Source organism: Vulpes vulpes, chromosome 14, assembly GCF_048418805.1.
Source record: "Vulpes vulpes isolate BD-2025 chromosome 14, VulVul3, whole genome shotgun sequence".
Taxonomy (NCBI): Eukaryota; Metazoa; Chordata; class Mammalia; order Carnivora; family Canidae; genus Vulpes; species Vulpes vulpes.
Window position 1 is genome coordinate 101814045 of NC_132793.1, and position 17141 is coordinate 101831185.

Here is a 17141-nt window from a genome sequence, read left to right on the forward strand (position 1 = left end):
GCAAAGTGCTTATTAGCACAGTGCCTAGCATATAATAAGTGCTCAATAAGCGGTACTGAGGGTGACAATAAAGAGGCGGAGGAGGACAATGATCTTGGGGCAGACAGAAATATTTTCTAATACGATCTCCTTGCAAATTGCAGGGTTGGGTTTTGAGGTTTGGGGGTTTTTGTTTACTTTCAGCTGTTGTAAAAGTATCTGAAGTATCTGAAGTATTGAGATTTCCGTAATAAAATGCCTTATTGAAAAAAAGCAATTCTTCCCAACATAGAATTAGAAGAAAAAAAATTTTAGACAACATTCAAGCTTAAGCAAGTAAACTTTTTCTTCAAAATAAAACATTAGGGCAGCCCAGGTGGCTCAGCGGTTTAGCGCCGCCTTCAGCCCAGGGTGTAATCCTGGAGTCCCAGGATGAGTCCCACATTGGCTCCCTGCATGGAGCCTGCTTCTCCCTCTGCCTGTGTCTCTGCCTCTCTCTCTCTCTCTCACTCTCTCTCTCTCCCTCTCTCTCCGTGTCTCTCATGAATAAATAAAATCTTTAAAAAAAAACAAAAACAAAAACAAAAACAAAATAAAACATTAACCAGATCTTTTACTTATTATATATTTAAGATGTTTGATTCACACACTGTCAATGCACAGGGATCAATCAGAATATCAAGAGCTCCCCTAGAAGAAAAATCAAGCAGCAGAGTCCTGATTCGATCAGGTAGGCAACAGAACCTCTACAGTCAAGTGGCACTTCACTCAGTTTGCTCAAAGATATGGTCTCTAGGCAACCAAGTCCCAAATTTTAAACAAACAACCCCAGTCAGATGAATCACTTCCGGATGGTCTCACTTTGCCAGCCAGCACTTTCTTACACAAATACTTCCTGTGAAGGAGTTTATTTAGCAACCTCAGTTGGAAACAACCAGGAGTCTGTCAAACACCACATGGCTTAAAAATGTTCAAAATAGGTCCTGCCATCAAAAGATATCCCCAAATTGCTAAACTTCAAAGCAGACGAAATTATGCAGAAATCAGACACAGGTCACCATGCAAATCCAAAAAATTAAATGCCCAGAACATGCCAACTTAGGCTCTCAAATATATTTTTACTATTTTCTCATAGGGAACATTAAACATATATAAACACAACTGTTACTCTGACCTCTAAGACCAGAAGAAATACATGCCGAATTCAGTCAAACGAACAGCACACTTAGCCCAATTAGACTTTCCCAACCTTGAGTGGTAGACAATCCATACTCAGCTAGCCAGTTAACACTGGTTTCCCAAGGTCACACCCACCCCAAGACTTAGTGAAAATAAGACTTAGGGAACTGGTAAAGTATTTAACCCAACTCTTGGCTTCAAGCTCCTTTTTTCCGCCTGAAAAGAAGGCTTTATGTGTCACACTATTCTTCATGAACTAATTAGAGACCATTTTGGGGCGCCTGGGTGGCTTGGCCTGTTGAGCGCCTGTGTTTGGCTCAGGTCATGATCCCGGGGTCCTGGGATCAAGCTCTGCATTGGGCTCCCTGCTCATCAGGGGAGTCTGTTTCACTCTCTCTCTCTCCCTGCTCATGATCTCTCTCTCACTTGCTCTCTCTCAAATAAATAAATAAAATATTTAAAAAATAATAATAATAATTAGAGACCATTTCATCCAGTAACAAGAACAGAGAAGGAAAAGCAGTTAACGGCCCAAAATGAAAACTGCAATAGGACAAAGCAACTATCATTAACAGAACCAGGAAAAAAAAAAAAAAATCAAGACGTTAGTAAATCAGAAGACAAATGTGAGATGCATATCTAGAATGCTGATTTAACATAAACATTAACATACAGATCTAACCTACCAACAGGTACTCAGGACAGAACCAATAAATCAGAACCAATTATTAAAGGTTTAATAACTTCCTAGAGCTGGGATCCCTGGGTGGTGCAGCAGTTTAGCGCCTGCCTTTGGCCCAGGGCGCAATCCTGGAGACCCGGGATCGAATCCCATGTCGGGCTCCCGGTGCATGGAGCCTGCTTCTCCCTCTGCCTGTGTCTCTGCCTCTCTCTCTCTCTCTCTCTCTCTATGTGTGACTATCATAAATAATAATAAAAATTTAAAAAAAAAATAAAAATAAAAAAAATAACTTCCTAGAGCTAAAACAAAAAAAGATAATATAAATCAAGAGTCTCTACATTACAGGCAAAATTACTAAGCCAACATCAGCTCTTATATGTAACTTGAGGAAACTTTTTTTTAAGAAACAAGAATTTCACAAGTTTCAAATCACGAAAAATTGTTTAAAAAAAAAAGTTACTTATGGAGCTAAAATCAGGTTAACTTCGGATATTTCTAAGTACAAGAAAATGAAGTTCTACACATTTTCTCAATAAAAACGAAATATAGGGGCATCTGGGTGGCTCATTGGGTACTCTGAGGTGTCCAACTCTTGGTTTCAGCTTGGGTTGTGGGATCGAGCCCCAGGGCAGGCTGCATGCTCAGCTCAGAAGCTGCTTGGGATTCTCTCTCCCTCTGTACCCCCACGAAATAAATAAATAAAATCTTAAAAAAAGAAAAATGAAATATATAGTTTACCATAAAAAAATAAAGAGTCTAGGGATCCCTGGGTGGCGCAGCGGTTTGGCGCCTGCCTTTGGCCCAGGGCGTGATCCTGGAGACCCGGGATCGAATCCCACATCGGGCTCCCTGCATGGAGCCTGCTTCTCCCTCTGCCTGTGTCTCAGCCTCTCTCTCTCTCTCTCTCTGTGACTATCATGAATAAATAAAATCTTTAAAAAAAATAAAATAAAATAAAATAAAATAAAATAAAATAAAGAGTCTAGAAACAGAACTACAGAACTATACATACTTTAGTATCTGACAAAGTAGATATCAATTGCTAGTAGCTAGTAAAAAGATTGGGGGGCGGGATTCTAATTTTTTATTTATTTATTTAAGAAGGAAAAGAAGCAGCAGACTCCTTGCTGAGCAGGGAGCCTGATGCAGGGCTCAATCCCAGGGCCCTGAGATCATGACCTGAGCTGAAGGCAAATATTTAACTGAATGAGCCTCAGGTACCCTAAGACTGTTTTTATTTATTTTTATTTATTTTTATTTTTTTTTTTAATTTATGATAGTCACAGAGAGAGAGAGAGAGAGAGGCAGAGACACAGGCGGAGGAAGAAGCAGGCTCCATGCACCGGGAGCCTGATGTGGGATTCGATCCTGGGTCTCCAGGATCGCGCCCTGGGCCAAAGGCAGGCACCAAACCGCTGCGCCACCCAGGGATCCCGTAAGACTGTTTTTAAATGACAGAATAATTTAGAAACATCATAAGATTTTTAAATTAAAATCTAGATTTCAAAAAAAAGTTGAATCATTAAATCAAAGAAAAGCCAACAATATAAAACTTCACATTTTAGCAAGGCTTTAGAGAAATTAAACTATCTAGGTTTTGAATTAGTAGAAGAAATTACAAAAAAAAAAAAAAAAAAAGATTTAACACCTAAACTGCACAAAATTGAAAACTTCTCTACAGGGGCACCTCTGGCTGGCTTAGTCAGTGGAGCATGTGACTCTTGATCTCAGGGTTCTAGGTTTGAGTCCCACAAGGGGTATGGAAATTACTTAAAATCTTCAAAAAAAATTAAAATAGGGATGCCTGGGTGGCTCAGATGGTTAAACACCTGCCTTCAGCTGAGGTCATGATCTCAAAGTCCTGGGATCAAGTCCCACACTGTGCTCCCAGCTCAGCAGGCAGTCTGCTTCTCCCTCTCCCTCTCCCTCCCCCTCTGCTTGTGCTTTCTCTCTCAAATGAATCAATAAAATAAAAACCAAAAAAAAAAAAAAAACTAAAGTAATAAAACTTTTGTACAGTGAAAAAACAAAATCGAAAAACAAGGGAAAATGTTGGTAGTAAATATAACAGAAGACTGGCATCCATATTAAAAGAGAAAGCTCATGAAAGTTAACACCATGACCCTACTAGACAAATGTCATCAATAATTTACATAATAAAATAAAATTGAGGGATCCCTGGGTGGCGCAGCGGTTTGGCGCCTGCCTTTGGCCCAGGGCGCGATCCTGGAGACCCGGGATCGAATCCCACATCGGGCTCCCGGTGCATGGAGCCTGCTTCTCCCTCTGCCTGTGTCTCTGCCTCTCTCTCTTTCTCTCTGTATGACTATCATAAATAAATAAAATAAAATAAAAATTAAAAAAAATAAAATAAATAAAATAAAATAAAATAAAATAAAATAAAATAAAATAAAATAAAATAAAATAAAATAAAATTGATAAACAAATATGTGGGGAAAATGTTTAAACTATCCAGCAATCAAAGCAATATAATTTTAAACTGTAATTAGCCAAATAATGGATATTATATAACCACTGAAAATAGTAATTAAGACAATATAGCAATTAAAAAACCTAAATTTGTGAATGCAACTATATAAAAATTATATAGATAGTTTGTTCTTCTACTTAAGCCCTTCCTTTTTTTTTTATTATAAAATTCAGGATCATTGTAAAAAGTGTTTTAAATATACCAAAGGGCACTAAAATAAAAAGGAAAAATCTTCTCACACCCTCCACCCCTACTCCACCCCCTAGAGGTATCCTCTATTTCTGTCATTTCCTTCCAAACAAACCTTAAGTCTGAAGTGAAAAACTAGGGCTACTGTCCTTTAAGACCTTGAAAGTGCCCAGATAATTCTCCAGAAACATGTATTAATGCCTCATCATCTTCATATTAAATTTATTTTTGCCCCAGGGACCAGGATAAATAATACATCTACTGAGTGCCTACCGTGCATGTAATCCTCCCAGCACCTCCATTAAGATGCAGGGTATCTCCATTTTGCAAAGTACACATTTAGGTTCACTCCCTCAGGTTAAACAATTTGCAAAAAGCAGAATCAGAACTCACCCCTGCCAAAACTGAAAGTCCTCATTCTCTTAACTTCGCATATCTCAACAGTCAAGGTTTTTGTTTCTGTTTTTGTTTTTTTAAGATTTTACTTATTTATTCATTAGAGTCACAGAGAGACACAGGCAGAGACACAGGGAGAGGGAGAAGCAGCCTCCCTGTGGGGAGCCCAATGTGGGACTTGATCCCAGAACCCGGGGATCACAACCTGAGCCAAAGGCAGATGCTCAACCACTGAGCCACCCAGGTGCCCAACGGTCAAGGATTTTAAAATGTTTTGTTCAGGGATCCCTGGGTGGCGCAGCGGTTTGGCGCCTGCCTTTGGCCCAGGGCACGATCCTGGAGACCCAGGATCGAATCCCACGTCGGGTTCCCGGTGCATGGAGCCTGTTTCTCCCTCTGCCTATGTCTTTGCCCCTCCCTCTCTCTCTCTCTCTCTGTGTGACTATCATAAATAAATAAATAAAATAAATAAATAAATAAATCTATATTAAAAAATAAATAAAATAAAATAAAATGTTTTGTTCAGACTTTTAAATATCTGTTTCATTCCATTATAAGTATTATGAGATTATAGCCATATGACTTTTCTTAGTACTAATGATAGCTAATATATACCAGATTATTCCCCACATTTTTTTTAAAGATTTATTTATTTTGAGAGAGAGAGAGAGACAGAGACTCAGGAGAGGGCAGTGGGGGGACAGAAAGAGAGAGAGAGAGAGAAGCAGACTCCCCACTGAGCAGGGAGCCCAATGCAGGGACTTGATCCCGGACCCTGGGATCACGACCTGAGCAGAAGGCAGATGCTTCACAGACTGAGCAACTCAGGCGCCATTCCACATTTCTTTTTTTAAAGATTTTATTTATTCATTCATGAGAGACCTAGAAAGAGAGGCAGAGACACAGGCAGAGGGAGAAGCAGGCTCCTTGCAAGGAGGCCGATGTGGGACTCAATCCCAGGAATCTGAGATCTGCCCTGAGCCAAAGGCAAACACTCAACCACTGAGCCACCCAGGCGTCCCTCTCCACACTTTTTTAACTGTAACTTCTGCTAAAGGTCTCAGCTTCACCACAGGGTGAAAGGCAGCAAAACATTTTTCTGGCCACACTAGGAACTAATCCTCCTATTTGTAACATTACAACCACGTGCAAAAGCACTCTTAGTTTGAACAATTTTAACAAACACACTTTTAAATGCAATCAACTTCTTACCACTGAGTCTATCCAAGGCAGGTGCACCAAAGTAAGTTTCAGAGAATAGAGTTTTTTTTTTCTGTGTCATCATTTGAAGAGTCAAGACCAAATCCCATTATAGGGGAAAGGAGAGAAAAGGAATGGGAAATATCAGAGAGGGTGACAGAACATGAGACTCCTAACTCTGGGAAACGAACAAGGGGTAGTGGAAGGGGAGGTGGGTGAGGGGATGGGGTCACTGGGTGACAGGCACTGAGGGGGAGGGGCACTTGATGGGATGAGCACTAAGTGTTATGCTATATGTTGGCAAATCGAACTCCAATAAAACAATATACAAAAAAAAAAAGACTAAATCCCACCCATTTCACTTTGATAATTATGAATACATGAATGCACCCAGCTTGTGGGTCAAACGTGTCATTAAGTAGCTACATCTATGTGGCCCCCTTATTCACACAGGGTCTCATGAGACAAATTAGTTTTCTCATCTATTAAAGGAGAGCATGGGTCAACCTCCTAAATATAAAGTGATATTCCTCCTTTTGAGGAGGAATTCTAGAAAGCTGGTTGGCAAGCTGTTCTTCCGAGCCACGTCACCTACCCATTTTTTATTTTCTTGCCTAATCTTAAATGTCTTTAACTTGTTTTCATGATCACAGTGTGCCAGCCTGGATAGATCGATGTTACTGAAATCTTGATTCCATGAAGAGAAGAGATCTAAAGAGCCCATCCTGTTCAATGCCAACAACAAAGACATAGGCACAAAAGAAAATTTGTTCTCAAGAACAGATTTCTGTCCAAGATACTCTTTCAATTCCCCTAAATTACAGAAGGAAGAGTGCCTCTATCTAGTGCTCTGTTCTTGTTAACAAGGCATCGCCTCTGACAGTCTGACACCAACCAGAGCCCCTACTTTCCCTTCTATGTGGGGGTAGGCCCTGCCCCTTCAGGTGGGGTATGGACACAGAAAGAGGAAGGTGGCCCATGATAGCAAGCCTCTAAATGAAGTAAATGCTTCATCATCAAACTTAAAGACTGCTGGGATTACGCTTCTGACTGTGACCTTTAACCTAACCGAATTTTCTCCTGGCTCTGCTCAGACATTCTCCTCACCTGCAGACTGCCTGCTCAGCCCAGCCTGATGTGTTCTCTTCTTGGGCTGTTCACGTGAACAGCCTGACCTTTCTATTACTTCCTCCTGACCAAAACTCAAGCACCTACTGTAACTCACATATTTAAATTTCACCTCCCTCAACTAAGTGAAAATGCTATTCATCTCTACTATACAACTGCTCCTTAGCCAGAACAAACGGAAAGCACAATCAGAACAGGCAAAAAGATTAAAAAAAAAAAAAAAAAAAAAAAAACACACACATTAAGGTCCTTGGTCTGAGGATCCCTGGGTGACTCAGTGGTTTAGCGCCTGCCTTCGGCCCGGGACATAATCCTGGAGTCCCGGGATTGAGTCACACACATTGGGTTCCCTGCATGGAGCGTGCTTCTCCCTCTGCCTGTGTCTCTGCCTCTCTCTCTCTCTCTCTCTCTCTCTCTCTCTCTGTGTGTGTGTGTGTGTGTGTGTGTGACTATCATAAATAATTTAAAAAAAAAATTTAAAAAAAATCTTTAAAATAAATAAAGTCCTTGGTCTGCTCTGCAGCCCTCAGCAAAAAGCCCTGAATCCTCAGATGATATTTTATGATATTTCATTATTTCCCTATTAAAGCTACTCTCCAAAAAACAGGGAAAAACAGAATCTCTATATTTTCTTTTTTCCAACCACTCCTGGTGCACACTTTTGTGGAATTGCTCCTAAATTTTCCCACTTAGCCTTTGAGGGGAACACAAACCCACAGCCCTAATACACACACTCTCATTTCTCTGCAAACACCCCTACACTCACGGTCTCCACACACTCATATTCACACTCTCCACACAATCTCCTCTCTTACCACGAAAGAGCTCTCTTACAGGTACAGGAGAAAACAGAGCGCCCTAGGATACACAATGGAGCCACTGTGCTCTAAGGGGGAGCTTTCAGTGGGAGGAGTATCAGTATTATAAATAGAACTAAAGAGGGAAACCTTTTCTCCCTTGGATCTCTCTGATCTTTCTTCCTGGACCTGGAAGGGGTATAAATTCCAGACCCTGGGGCTCCTCTGACTTGGGAGGGGTGGAGGTTGTGAAGGAAACAGGGGGCCAATCCAAAAAGGCAAACTGGGCTCTGGCTAGAGGGAAATGTGGGGCTCCAGCAGCATGTGAGGTAGAGCCCAGCTCACCAGCGTAGGAAACAACTGGAGCTGAAGCCTCAGCTAATACAGAAGGGCATGTGATTTGTCTGTGGTTTACCTCAAATACTTCTTATGGGTGGCAGCAGCCACTTCAGATGGCCGGTAGGGATCTCAGTCTTTTCTCTGCAGGACATCCTCAGGCTTCTTCCTAGCCCTCTCTGGTAGTAAAATCTAAATACATGCCTCCAAAGTTGATCTTCTAATCAAAGCTTTAAACAACAACCACCACCATCACTGCATCCTGTGATTGCCTCCATAAAATAAGCCACGCACATTTCCACGATGCCAGGCCAATAGGGCAATATGCCACTATTATACCCTCCCTTATAACCCAAAGCATAAAAAATAAAGACTAGCACAAATGTCTGACTGCCTCAGTTACTGCCTAAGTAAGCAAAAACATCCAACTGAAAAAAAAAAAAAAGAAAAAAAGAAAAAAAAAGCCAGGCGATCATGGATGTTAAAGGAAACGGGCTACTTTTCTATTCTGGGAAAAACACCTGACAGAAAAGAACATGCCCCAGAGTAGATGGAAATGAAGTGCCTTGCTCCTACAGCACTCGAAGAAGGAAATGTGACTGACAGAAATCTCCATTCTAGTCAGGTTAGAGGCTGAGCTTTTTAAAATCTTGCTTCTCAACTACATCAGAACCATTGGAAGCATAAAACAGACAGACATAAACAGACCACTGGACCTTCCAGCCCAAGCCTACTGAACCAGAATCTCTGTGCTAAGGCCCAAATGTCTATATTTTCAAGTTCCCCAGGTGACCTAATGCACACATTTGGTTAAGAACCACTGTATGAATGGATTTAAAACAAAAAACTATCGCTCAACCAAGAAAACTACAAGTAGATCACACAAATTCAGGCTTCTGTTTCCTCATTTCCTACCTAAAATGAAACGGTTAAAGCAGAGGAGTAGTTGAACTACGTTAGTGGTAGCAAGGGAGTGGCAGCCAAGAAACCCTCTGTTAAAAGGGAATTTTACTGTGGAAACCCAAGATTAAAACAAAAGCAGAACTGCTTCACAAGGAGGGAGTTGGGGTTCTTCCCTCTCAGCCCCAGGTCACCTCAACAGAGACACCAAAGGCTTCACAGAGCACAAGATGGTCTCTCAGATACAGCTGCAGCTTTCAGACCATTTGACCTTCCAAAACAAGATCTAGATCTAGTCCACAGTTTAAGCAACAAAGGACCGAATATTCCCCCCCACACCCCATGAGTCCCTTACAAACTCTGTATGAGAAACATCCCCTTTTCTAATTACATATTTACTTCCTGCTGTCTAACCTTCTATTTAGAAAAACAAGTGTTATTACCATTCTCCCCCACCAAAATCACCACTAATTCAACCACCCCCCACCCCCCACTCCCGTCTAAAGGAAAAGCTCAGAAAAGCAGCCTGGATTTAAGACACCCAGTGCATACTAGAGGTAGCCCCAGAGACAGAAGAAGGAAAATGGGACCAGGGAGAGGCACAAAAGGGACTCCAACTGTGTCTTTGGAGAGGAAAAGGAAAAGAGTTGAAGACTAAGACTTGTAACTTCAGGAATAGGAGGACATTTGTTGTATTGTTCTCTTGACTTTCCTAGAGCCTTTTTTAAGATTTTCAGAATTAACCAAAGCAAACAAAAATACTCTTGTTTATCAGCACCATTTGAAACATCCTTGAATTTCATTAGACTTCGATCACAAATACCTTTCATTAACCCATACTGGCCTTTTCCACCAAAGCTCACACACAGGGAACAAGATCTGTAATTACAGCTATCTGCCCTGGGGTCTTGCAAAGGAACACAGGCAACAAAACAGAAAAAATGAACCACAGATAGCAAATTGACACTCTAGGAATAAGACTATGAGGTCTTGGGGCATTTGGAAAAGGAAAACTGCCCTTATACATTCACTTCACAAGGAATGTGGAGGATGCTGGCTTTGGTAAACTTTGAGCATTGCCAAATGGATGGGCCCATTCCCAGATGGCTACCAAGAAGGAAATTAATCCAATTCGTATGTAAATAAAAACCAGTGGAGAATTAGTGAAACATTAAGACCAAGAACTTCAAACTTCAAAAATGCTATTTCTGGGGTGCCTGGCTGACTTAGTCAAAAAACATGTGACTCTTGAGCCCCAAGATGGGTGTGGATCTCATTAAAAAAAAAGGGGGGGGGGGCTTGAAAAAATAACAAAACTGTTATTTCTCCTCTACAGCTGGTAGTGCCCGAAACAAGCATCATAAGCACAAAACCAAACAACACAAATCTAGAAATTTTTCAGAATACTTAAGTGCCCATCAGAGAGTTTCACAATAAACCACCATCAAGGCTACTTGCTCCCATGAATAAAAATACCCTACCTATACTTAGTCCTTCAAACTACCAGCCTCCTACCTTCACACCTACAACAGATTCAAAGAGATCTTTATCTGTATTCACACCCTAACAGCTCCCTCCTTCCAGCCCACCAATCTTTACCTCTTTGCTTCTTCCAAATGACAAAGGTACTCATAAGCCACATTCTGACGTCTCCTCTCATCCATCTCCTCTGCGGTGAGTCTCTCATTATCCAGGACAGCTAAAACATGAAAGAAAGAATGCAAACACAAAAATCTGTAACCCTTCTGAGTGATAAAAGAATGCCACAGCATCAAATTCCAGTTAGTCACCTAGAGAGGTAGGGTAACCTGTGGACGTGTGGACAGCCAGATGCACAACAATGGCTTTCCTAAAACAGGAACTATGGGGTTCCAACTACATTTGTTCTACCTTTTTCTTAAAGATAATATAAACATGTACTAAATTTTATTGTACCCTGAAAAATACTGAGTTGAGATTTTGGCCCAAATGTGTTCTGGTCTGCCAGGCTCTCTCTATATATGGAGCTGATCAGGTTTACCCTTTGTTTTTTATAAGTTTTTTTTTTTTTTAATTGATGAGAGACACAGAGAGAGAGGGGTAGAGACATAGGCAGAAGGGGAGACATCAGGCTCCCTGTGGGGAGCTTGCTACGGGACTTGATTCCAGGACCCCAGGATCACGACCTGAGCCAAGGGCAGATGTTCAACCACAGAGCCATCCAGGGGCCCCATGTTTTCCCCTTTTTTATTAATAACCAAAGCCAGCAGTCATTGAGAACTAAGTGGCAGTAACTGTGCGGTGAAGCATTTTACTTGCATCCTCTCCCTGAAGCCCCACAACAATCCTGTGATTATCACACCCATTTTACAGATGAGGAAACAGCCCCGGGTGATCTGAACTCCACCACTATTAAGTCCTCAGACCTGGATTCAAACCCAAGCAGTCTGTCTCAGTCTGTCCCCTTCATGGGCACCCAGGGGCATGGCAGGAACTCCTCATTCCTTGGGATGGCATTCAAGGCCTTTCCCAGTTTGGCTGCCCTCTCCCTTGCCCCTCCTCCTCCCACTACGCCCTTCTACTCTTCAGTACTTTAATTCTTGCTCTTTCCTCAAGTTTCCTCTCCGACCCCACCCTGCCCAGTCAAACTTTACCTCCGTCAAGGCTCCGTTGAAACGTGGCTGTGTCCTCATTGGCTCCCCCCCACCCCTCCTCCTCACCCACCCTACCGCTTCTGCCTGGCTGGCTCAGCAGCTTTTATCTTTATTACACCTTACTATCATTAGGTCGTGCACCTGTCTCTCCCTCTCTCTGATTAAAACGTTCTTGGAAGGCAGGGCCCAGTCTTACTCATTTTTAATTTCACAAAGTGACACAGCACCGCACACATAACTGTTGAGGGAAATGATCCTAAACACGGGCCATTATCCCCAGGATATAAAACGAAAACGTAATTCAGGATTCCCAGGGGCTCTCCTTGGGCCCGGGGTAGCTCTCCCGCCTGCAGTTCGATGACGTCCCATGGACAGCTACAGAAAAGGAGGTTCGGAAAATGAGGAAGTCCTAGGGTTTGGGGCTACGTTTTTTCTTTTTTTCTTGTTTTTTTGTTTTAATTTTTGCAATCTTGAGGCGGGAACTAAGCCCGAGAGCCTAAGTGGCCCGCCCGGGGCCGCCCCTCTCCGCTGCCCTGCGGCGGGCGGGTCCGCACCCCCGGCCGCGCCGCGCCGCGCCGCCTCCTCGCTAAGCGCGAGCTGAGCCCGGGTCTCCGGGACACGCCCTGCCCCGGCCTCCTGCCACCGCACCCGAGGCCGGCCCCCCCAACCCCAAATCTCGGCGGCGCGGGGAAGCGGGAGGCATGGGTGGGGCCCCCGGGTCGCGACGCCCGGGCCCTGGCGAGGAGGCCGCCTGCGTCGTCGCCGCCGCCTCGGAGACCCGCCTGGGCGCCCCGCCGCCCGCCACCTCCCCCGCCGGCCCGCCGCCCGGCCAGGCCGGCTCTTCCGGGTCCGCGCGGCGCCAGCCACCCCGCCGGCCCGCGCCCCCGGGAGAACGGCTCCCCGGAGGCAGCGAGCCCGACCCCGAAGCCCCGGCGCCGCAGAGCCCCCGCACTCACAGCCATAGTGCGGCCGGGCCACGCCCAGCCCGTCAACCTCGTCCGCGGCGGACATGGCGGCCGAGCCCCGGTCTCTGTGAGGAAGCGGCGAGACCTTGAAGGCGCGGACGGCGGCAGCTGCAGCTCCTGCAGAGTGCGCGGGCTGCCAGCTCCCCGAGGCCCCGCCCCCGCAGCCCCACCCGCGGGCCCCGCCCTGCCGCGCCGCCGGGAGCGGGAGCGGAGGGGCGGGGCCCGGATCGGCCACGCCCCTAGTCCCGCCCCCCCGTGGAACCACGCCCTCAGGGGCGGAAGGAAGGAGGCGGGCCCGCCGGCCCGGGAGCCCCCGGTCCTCCGCGCTCGGCCGGGAAGACCGCCTCCGCCCTGGAGCCCAGCCCTGCCGGCCGCGCCCCAGTGGCAGGTCTGGGGCCGACAAAAAGCAGCGTGCGCCTAAACCAGAGAGGAGGTTGCACAGAAGAAAAAGGTATTCCAGAAGAAAGAAGAACTTAGGAGCCCAGGATTAAATTCAGCAAGAAATAAATGCACGTAAATGTCTTTAAAAGGCTTGAAATAAAAAGCACGGGCCCCCTCTTTCCTCCTGCCTACCGAGCTAAAATCCTCTGCGCCAAAGCGCTCAAGGAAGGCGTCCTTTGCAGTGGCCCCAAGTCTTCTTGTGGGACACAAGCAGGACTCAGACTGCTGTAAGGGATGCCCGGCCATAAGGGCTGCAAGCTGGCCTCGTCCCCTCCCAGATTCGCCCGCAAGCGCCAGATTGGAACTGCTCAGCCCCCTCCTATTGAAGAAGTGGTCGCTAAAGCGGAGAACTGTCCAAGCTTCCTTCCCTTGGTTTCCCTGCCTCTGTTCTTTGCAAGTTCTTCTCTTTATTAAGGAGATTCTTTGCCTTTTTAGGGATGCCCCTTCCCCTTGCAGCTTGCGGCATCCCTTCAAATACTGGTATTCAACAGAATTCTGTCCTTAACCCCTTCCGTTTTTCCTTTGCCCATTCTTTCTTGGTATTTTTATTTATTTCTGCTCACCTTAAGCTGCGGAAGAGCTGTAAGGGTACATCTCCAGACCAAACTCTAGAAGACTTGACTCAGTATTTTCAGCTATGTAATGGGCATTTTCACCTGTAGATCCTGCAGACACTTCGAATATAAAGTGTTGAACACTGACTGTTCTGCTATCTTCTCTGTTAGTAGAAGTGCTAGTTGATGGTCAGGACACCCCCAGGCTCCCGGCCTCAGGCCCTACATCCAGTTTATTCTGAAGTGCATTGCTTTTGTCTCTCTCCTCTCTGTCATACTGCTTAGACAGTCACCACTCTAGTCTCTCTTCTGCAGCCAGCTCCTCACTGTCACTGTCCTGTGTTCTTCCTAAAGGGCAAATGACCTTGTATTCTTCCTTTTTACATTGCTTCCCAATTATCCCCTTCAGAATATGGTCCAAGTTCCTCGGCATGACAAATAAGCCCCTTCGCAGTAAGACTCCATACTTTTTTTTTTTTTTTTTTTTAGTAGGCTCTACCCCCAACCTGGGGCTTGAACTTACTACCCCTCTGAGATCATGCTCTACAGACAGCCAGCTAGGCACCCCCTGACTGGAGGCTTTTTGCTCTAGCCATTTGCAATCTATTCACTCTTTCTTCAAAATATTAAAGTGAGAATCTTGAAAACCTAGAAAAAAAACACTTTCATTAAAACACAGGCAAAGGTTTGGGGTGTATGGGTGACTCAGTGGGTTAAGCTCAAATCTTGATTTAGACTCAGGTTATGATCTCAGGGTTGTCAGATCGAGCTCCCACACCTTCCCACCCCATACTGGCATGCACATATGTTCTCTCTCAATACATAAATAAATAAATAAATAAATAAATAAATAAATAAATAAATAAATAAATAAGAAAAACAGGCAAAGATTTAATTTATTAAAATTCAAGTTAGTTCTTAAATGGTTAAGTTCAGCTTAGAAATTTTATTATTCTACACCTAGCATATTTTACCACTTTTCAGAAACTGAATAATTTTTGGTCCCATTCACAAACTTAGTTAATTCAACATCTCCAAGCATTTAAAATTATGCCTATAAACTTACTTTATTAGATTTTCTATTCAATTTCTTCAACTGTCTAACCTAAAACTTTTCAGGGCTTAGCAATCTTTATAAATCAAACTTACAAATAAATGAATCTAAATTTATCTTAGATGACCCAGTTCCATGTGCAAAATTAGTAAGGTTTCAATTCTAAATCTTAAGTCTAAAACTAACTCAATTATACATATGAAGCTGCCACTCTAATGAGCCAAATTTTCTTAAACATTGCAAGTGCAGGGGTACATGGCTGGCTTAGGTGGTAGAGCATGAGATTCTTTTTTTTTTTTTTTTTTTTTTAGATTTTATTTATTTGACAGAGCACAAGCAGAGGAAGAGGGAGAAGCAGGCTCCCCACTGAGCAGGGAGCCTGATGTGGGGCTCTATCCCAGAACCCTGGGATCATGAACTGAACCAAAGGCAGACACTTAACTGACTGAGCCACCCAGGTGCCCTAGATTCTTGACCTTGGGATCATGAGTTCAAGCCCCATGTTGGGGGTAGCAATTACATTAGAAAGTTTAAAAATCTTAAAAAAAAAAAAAACATTGCAAGTGCACAAAATGTGAAATATGCACATATTTCTTCTTAATTCCAACATATTAATTTCATAATTTTTACCCCATTAAGCTCTTCTTTATTTAATTTTAAAGCTTCTCTGAATTGAAAGGTAAAGACACTTGCTAAGAAAGTTCCAACCTAGTTAATTCAAATTAATTTTTTAAGTTTTTATTTATTTATTCATGAGAGACACAGAGGCAAAGACATAGACAGAGGGAGAAGCAGGGAACCTGATGTGGGACTCGATCTCAAGACCCTGGGATCAGGCCTGAGTCAAAGGCATATGCTCAACCACTCAGCCACCCAGGAGTCCCAAGATTACTTTTGATCAGAGGTTTCCAACAGACATAACTCCTGGAGCTGCAAGCTTTCAGAGCCATTTTTCCCACTGTGCTGTCATTTTGAACTTCTTTTCATATTATGTCATAGATTGCAAAACTTGTTATCTATTCCTCTGACTACTCTTAGAAATCATCAAGTCGGGGCAGCCCCGGTGGTGCAGCGGTTTAGAGCTGCCTGCAGCCCAGGGCATGATCCTGGAGACCTGGGATCAAGTCCCACGTCAGGCTTCTGCATGGAGCCTGCTTCTCCCTGTACCTGTGTTTCTGCCTCTCTCTCTCTCTCTTCTCTCTCTCTCTCTCTCTCTCTCTCTCTGTCTCTCATGAATAAATAAATAAAATAAAATAAACAAAAACATCTGCTTTAAAAAAAAAAAAAAGAAGGGGATCCCTGGGTGGCTCAGCGGTTTCGCGCCTGCCTTTGGCCCAGGGCGCAATCCTGGAGTCCCGGGATCGAGTCCCACATCGGGCTCCCGGTGCATGGAGCCTGCTTCTCCCTCTGCCTGTGTCTCTGCCTCTCTCTCTCTATGTCTATCATAAATAAAATAAAATAAAAATCTTAAAAAAAAAAGAAATCCTCAAGTCCCACCTGGTTTATCTGGTTTATCTTTTTTTTTTTTTTTTTAAGATTGTATTTATTTATTCATGAGAGACAGAGAGAGGCAGAGACACAGGAAGAGGGAGAAGCAGGCTCCATGCAGGGTGCCTGATGTGAGACTCGATCCCGGGTTTCCAGGATCACACCCCAAGCTGAAGGTGGCGCTAAACTGCTGAGCCACCCAGGCTGCCCCTAGTTTATCTTTTGATTTGATTTTATATTTTTTGGCTTTTAAAATAAATACATATGTTTTTATTTTAGTTCTAAAGACCTTTGTAATGGATGGAATCCAAATACACAAATGTTTTTTCTAATGATAAAAGTTATAACACTAGTGGATTCATGCATTTTTTTAAGTAAACTCTAGATCCAAGATCCAAGTGCAGCTTAAACTTATGACCCCAAGATCAAGACTTGCATACTCTATGCAGTGAACCACACAGGCATCCCTCATGCATTCTTCCTTATTCCTAGAATGATGCAATTCTAACTAATACTTAAATCAATATCCCATTGAATTTCAGATATCTCACATAGCTTTATCTGATGGTCACAAATTAAGTCATTGTTCATAATTATAATAACTGAAGACTTTACTAGACTAAGTATTTTGTATTTATTTTCTCATCTGAATCTCATAATAACTCTACAAAATAAGAACTATCAGGGGTGCCCGGCTGGCTCAGTTAGTAGAGTAGAACTTACTTTTTA

General features: G+C 43.5%; 1 protein-coding gene across 1 annotated transcript in view; it reads right to left on the bottom strand.

Moving 5' to 3' along the window:
• Window positions 1-13024, bottom strand: part of IQGAP1 (IQ motif containing GTPase activating protein 1) — a 108157-nt gene extending 95133 nt beyond the window's left edge. The window contains exons 1-2 of the mRNA XM_072737343.1: window positions 12867-13024; window positions 10877-10976 (exon numbers count right to left, since the gene is read on the bottom strand). Coding sequence (XP_072593444.1) covers window positions 10877-10976; window positions 12867-12921 — 155 coding nt within the window. The 5' untranslated portion in view covers window positions 12922-13024. The remainder of the gene's footprint in view (window positions 1-10876; window positions 10977-12866) is intronic.
• Window positions 13025-17141: the final 4117 nt, after the last annotated feature.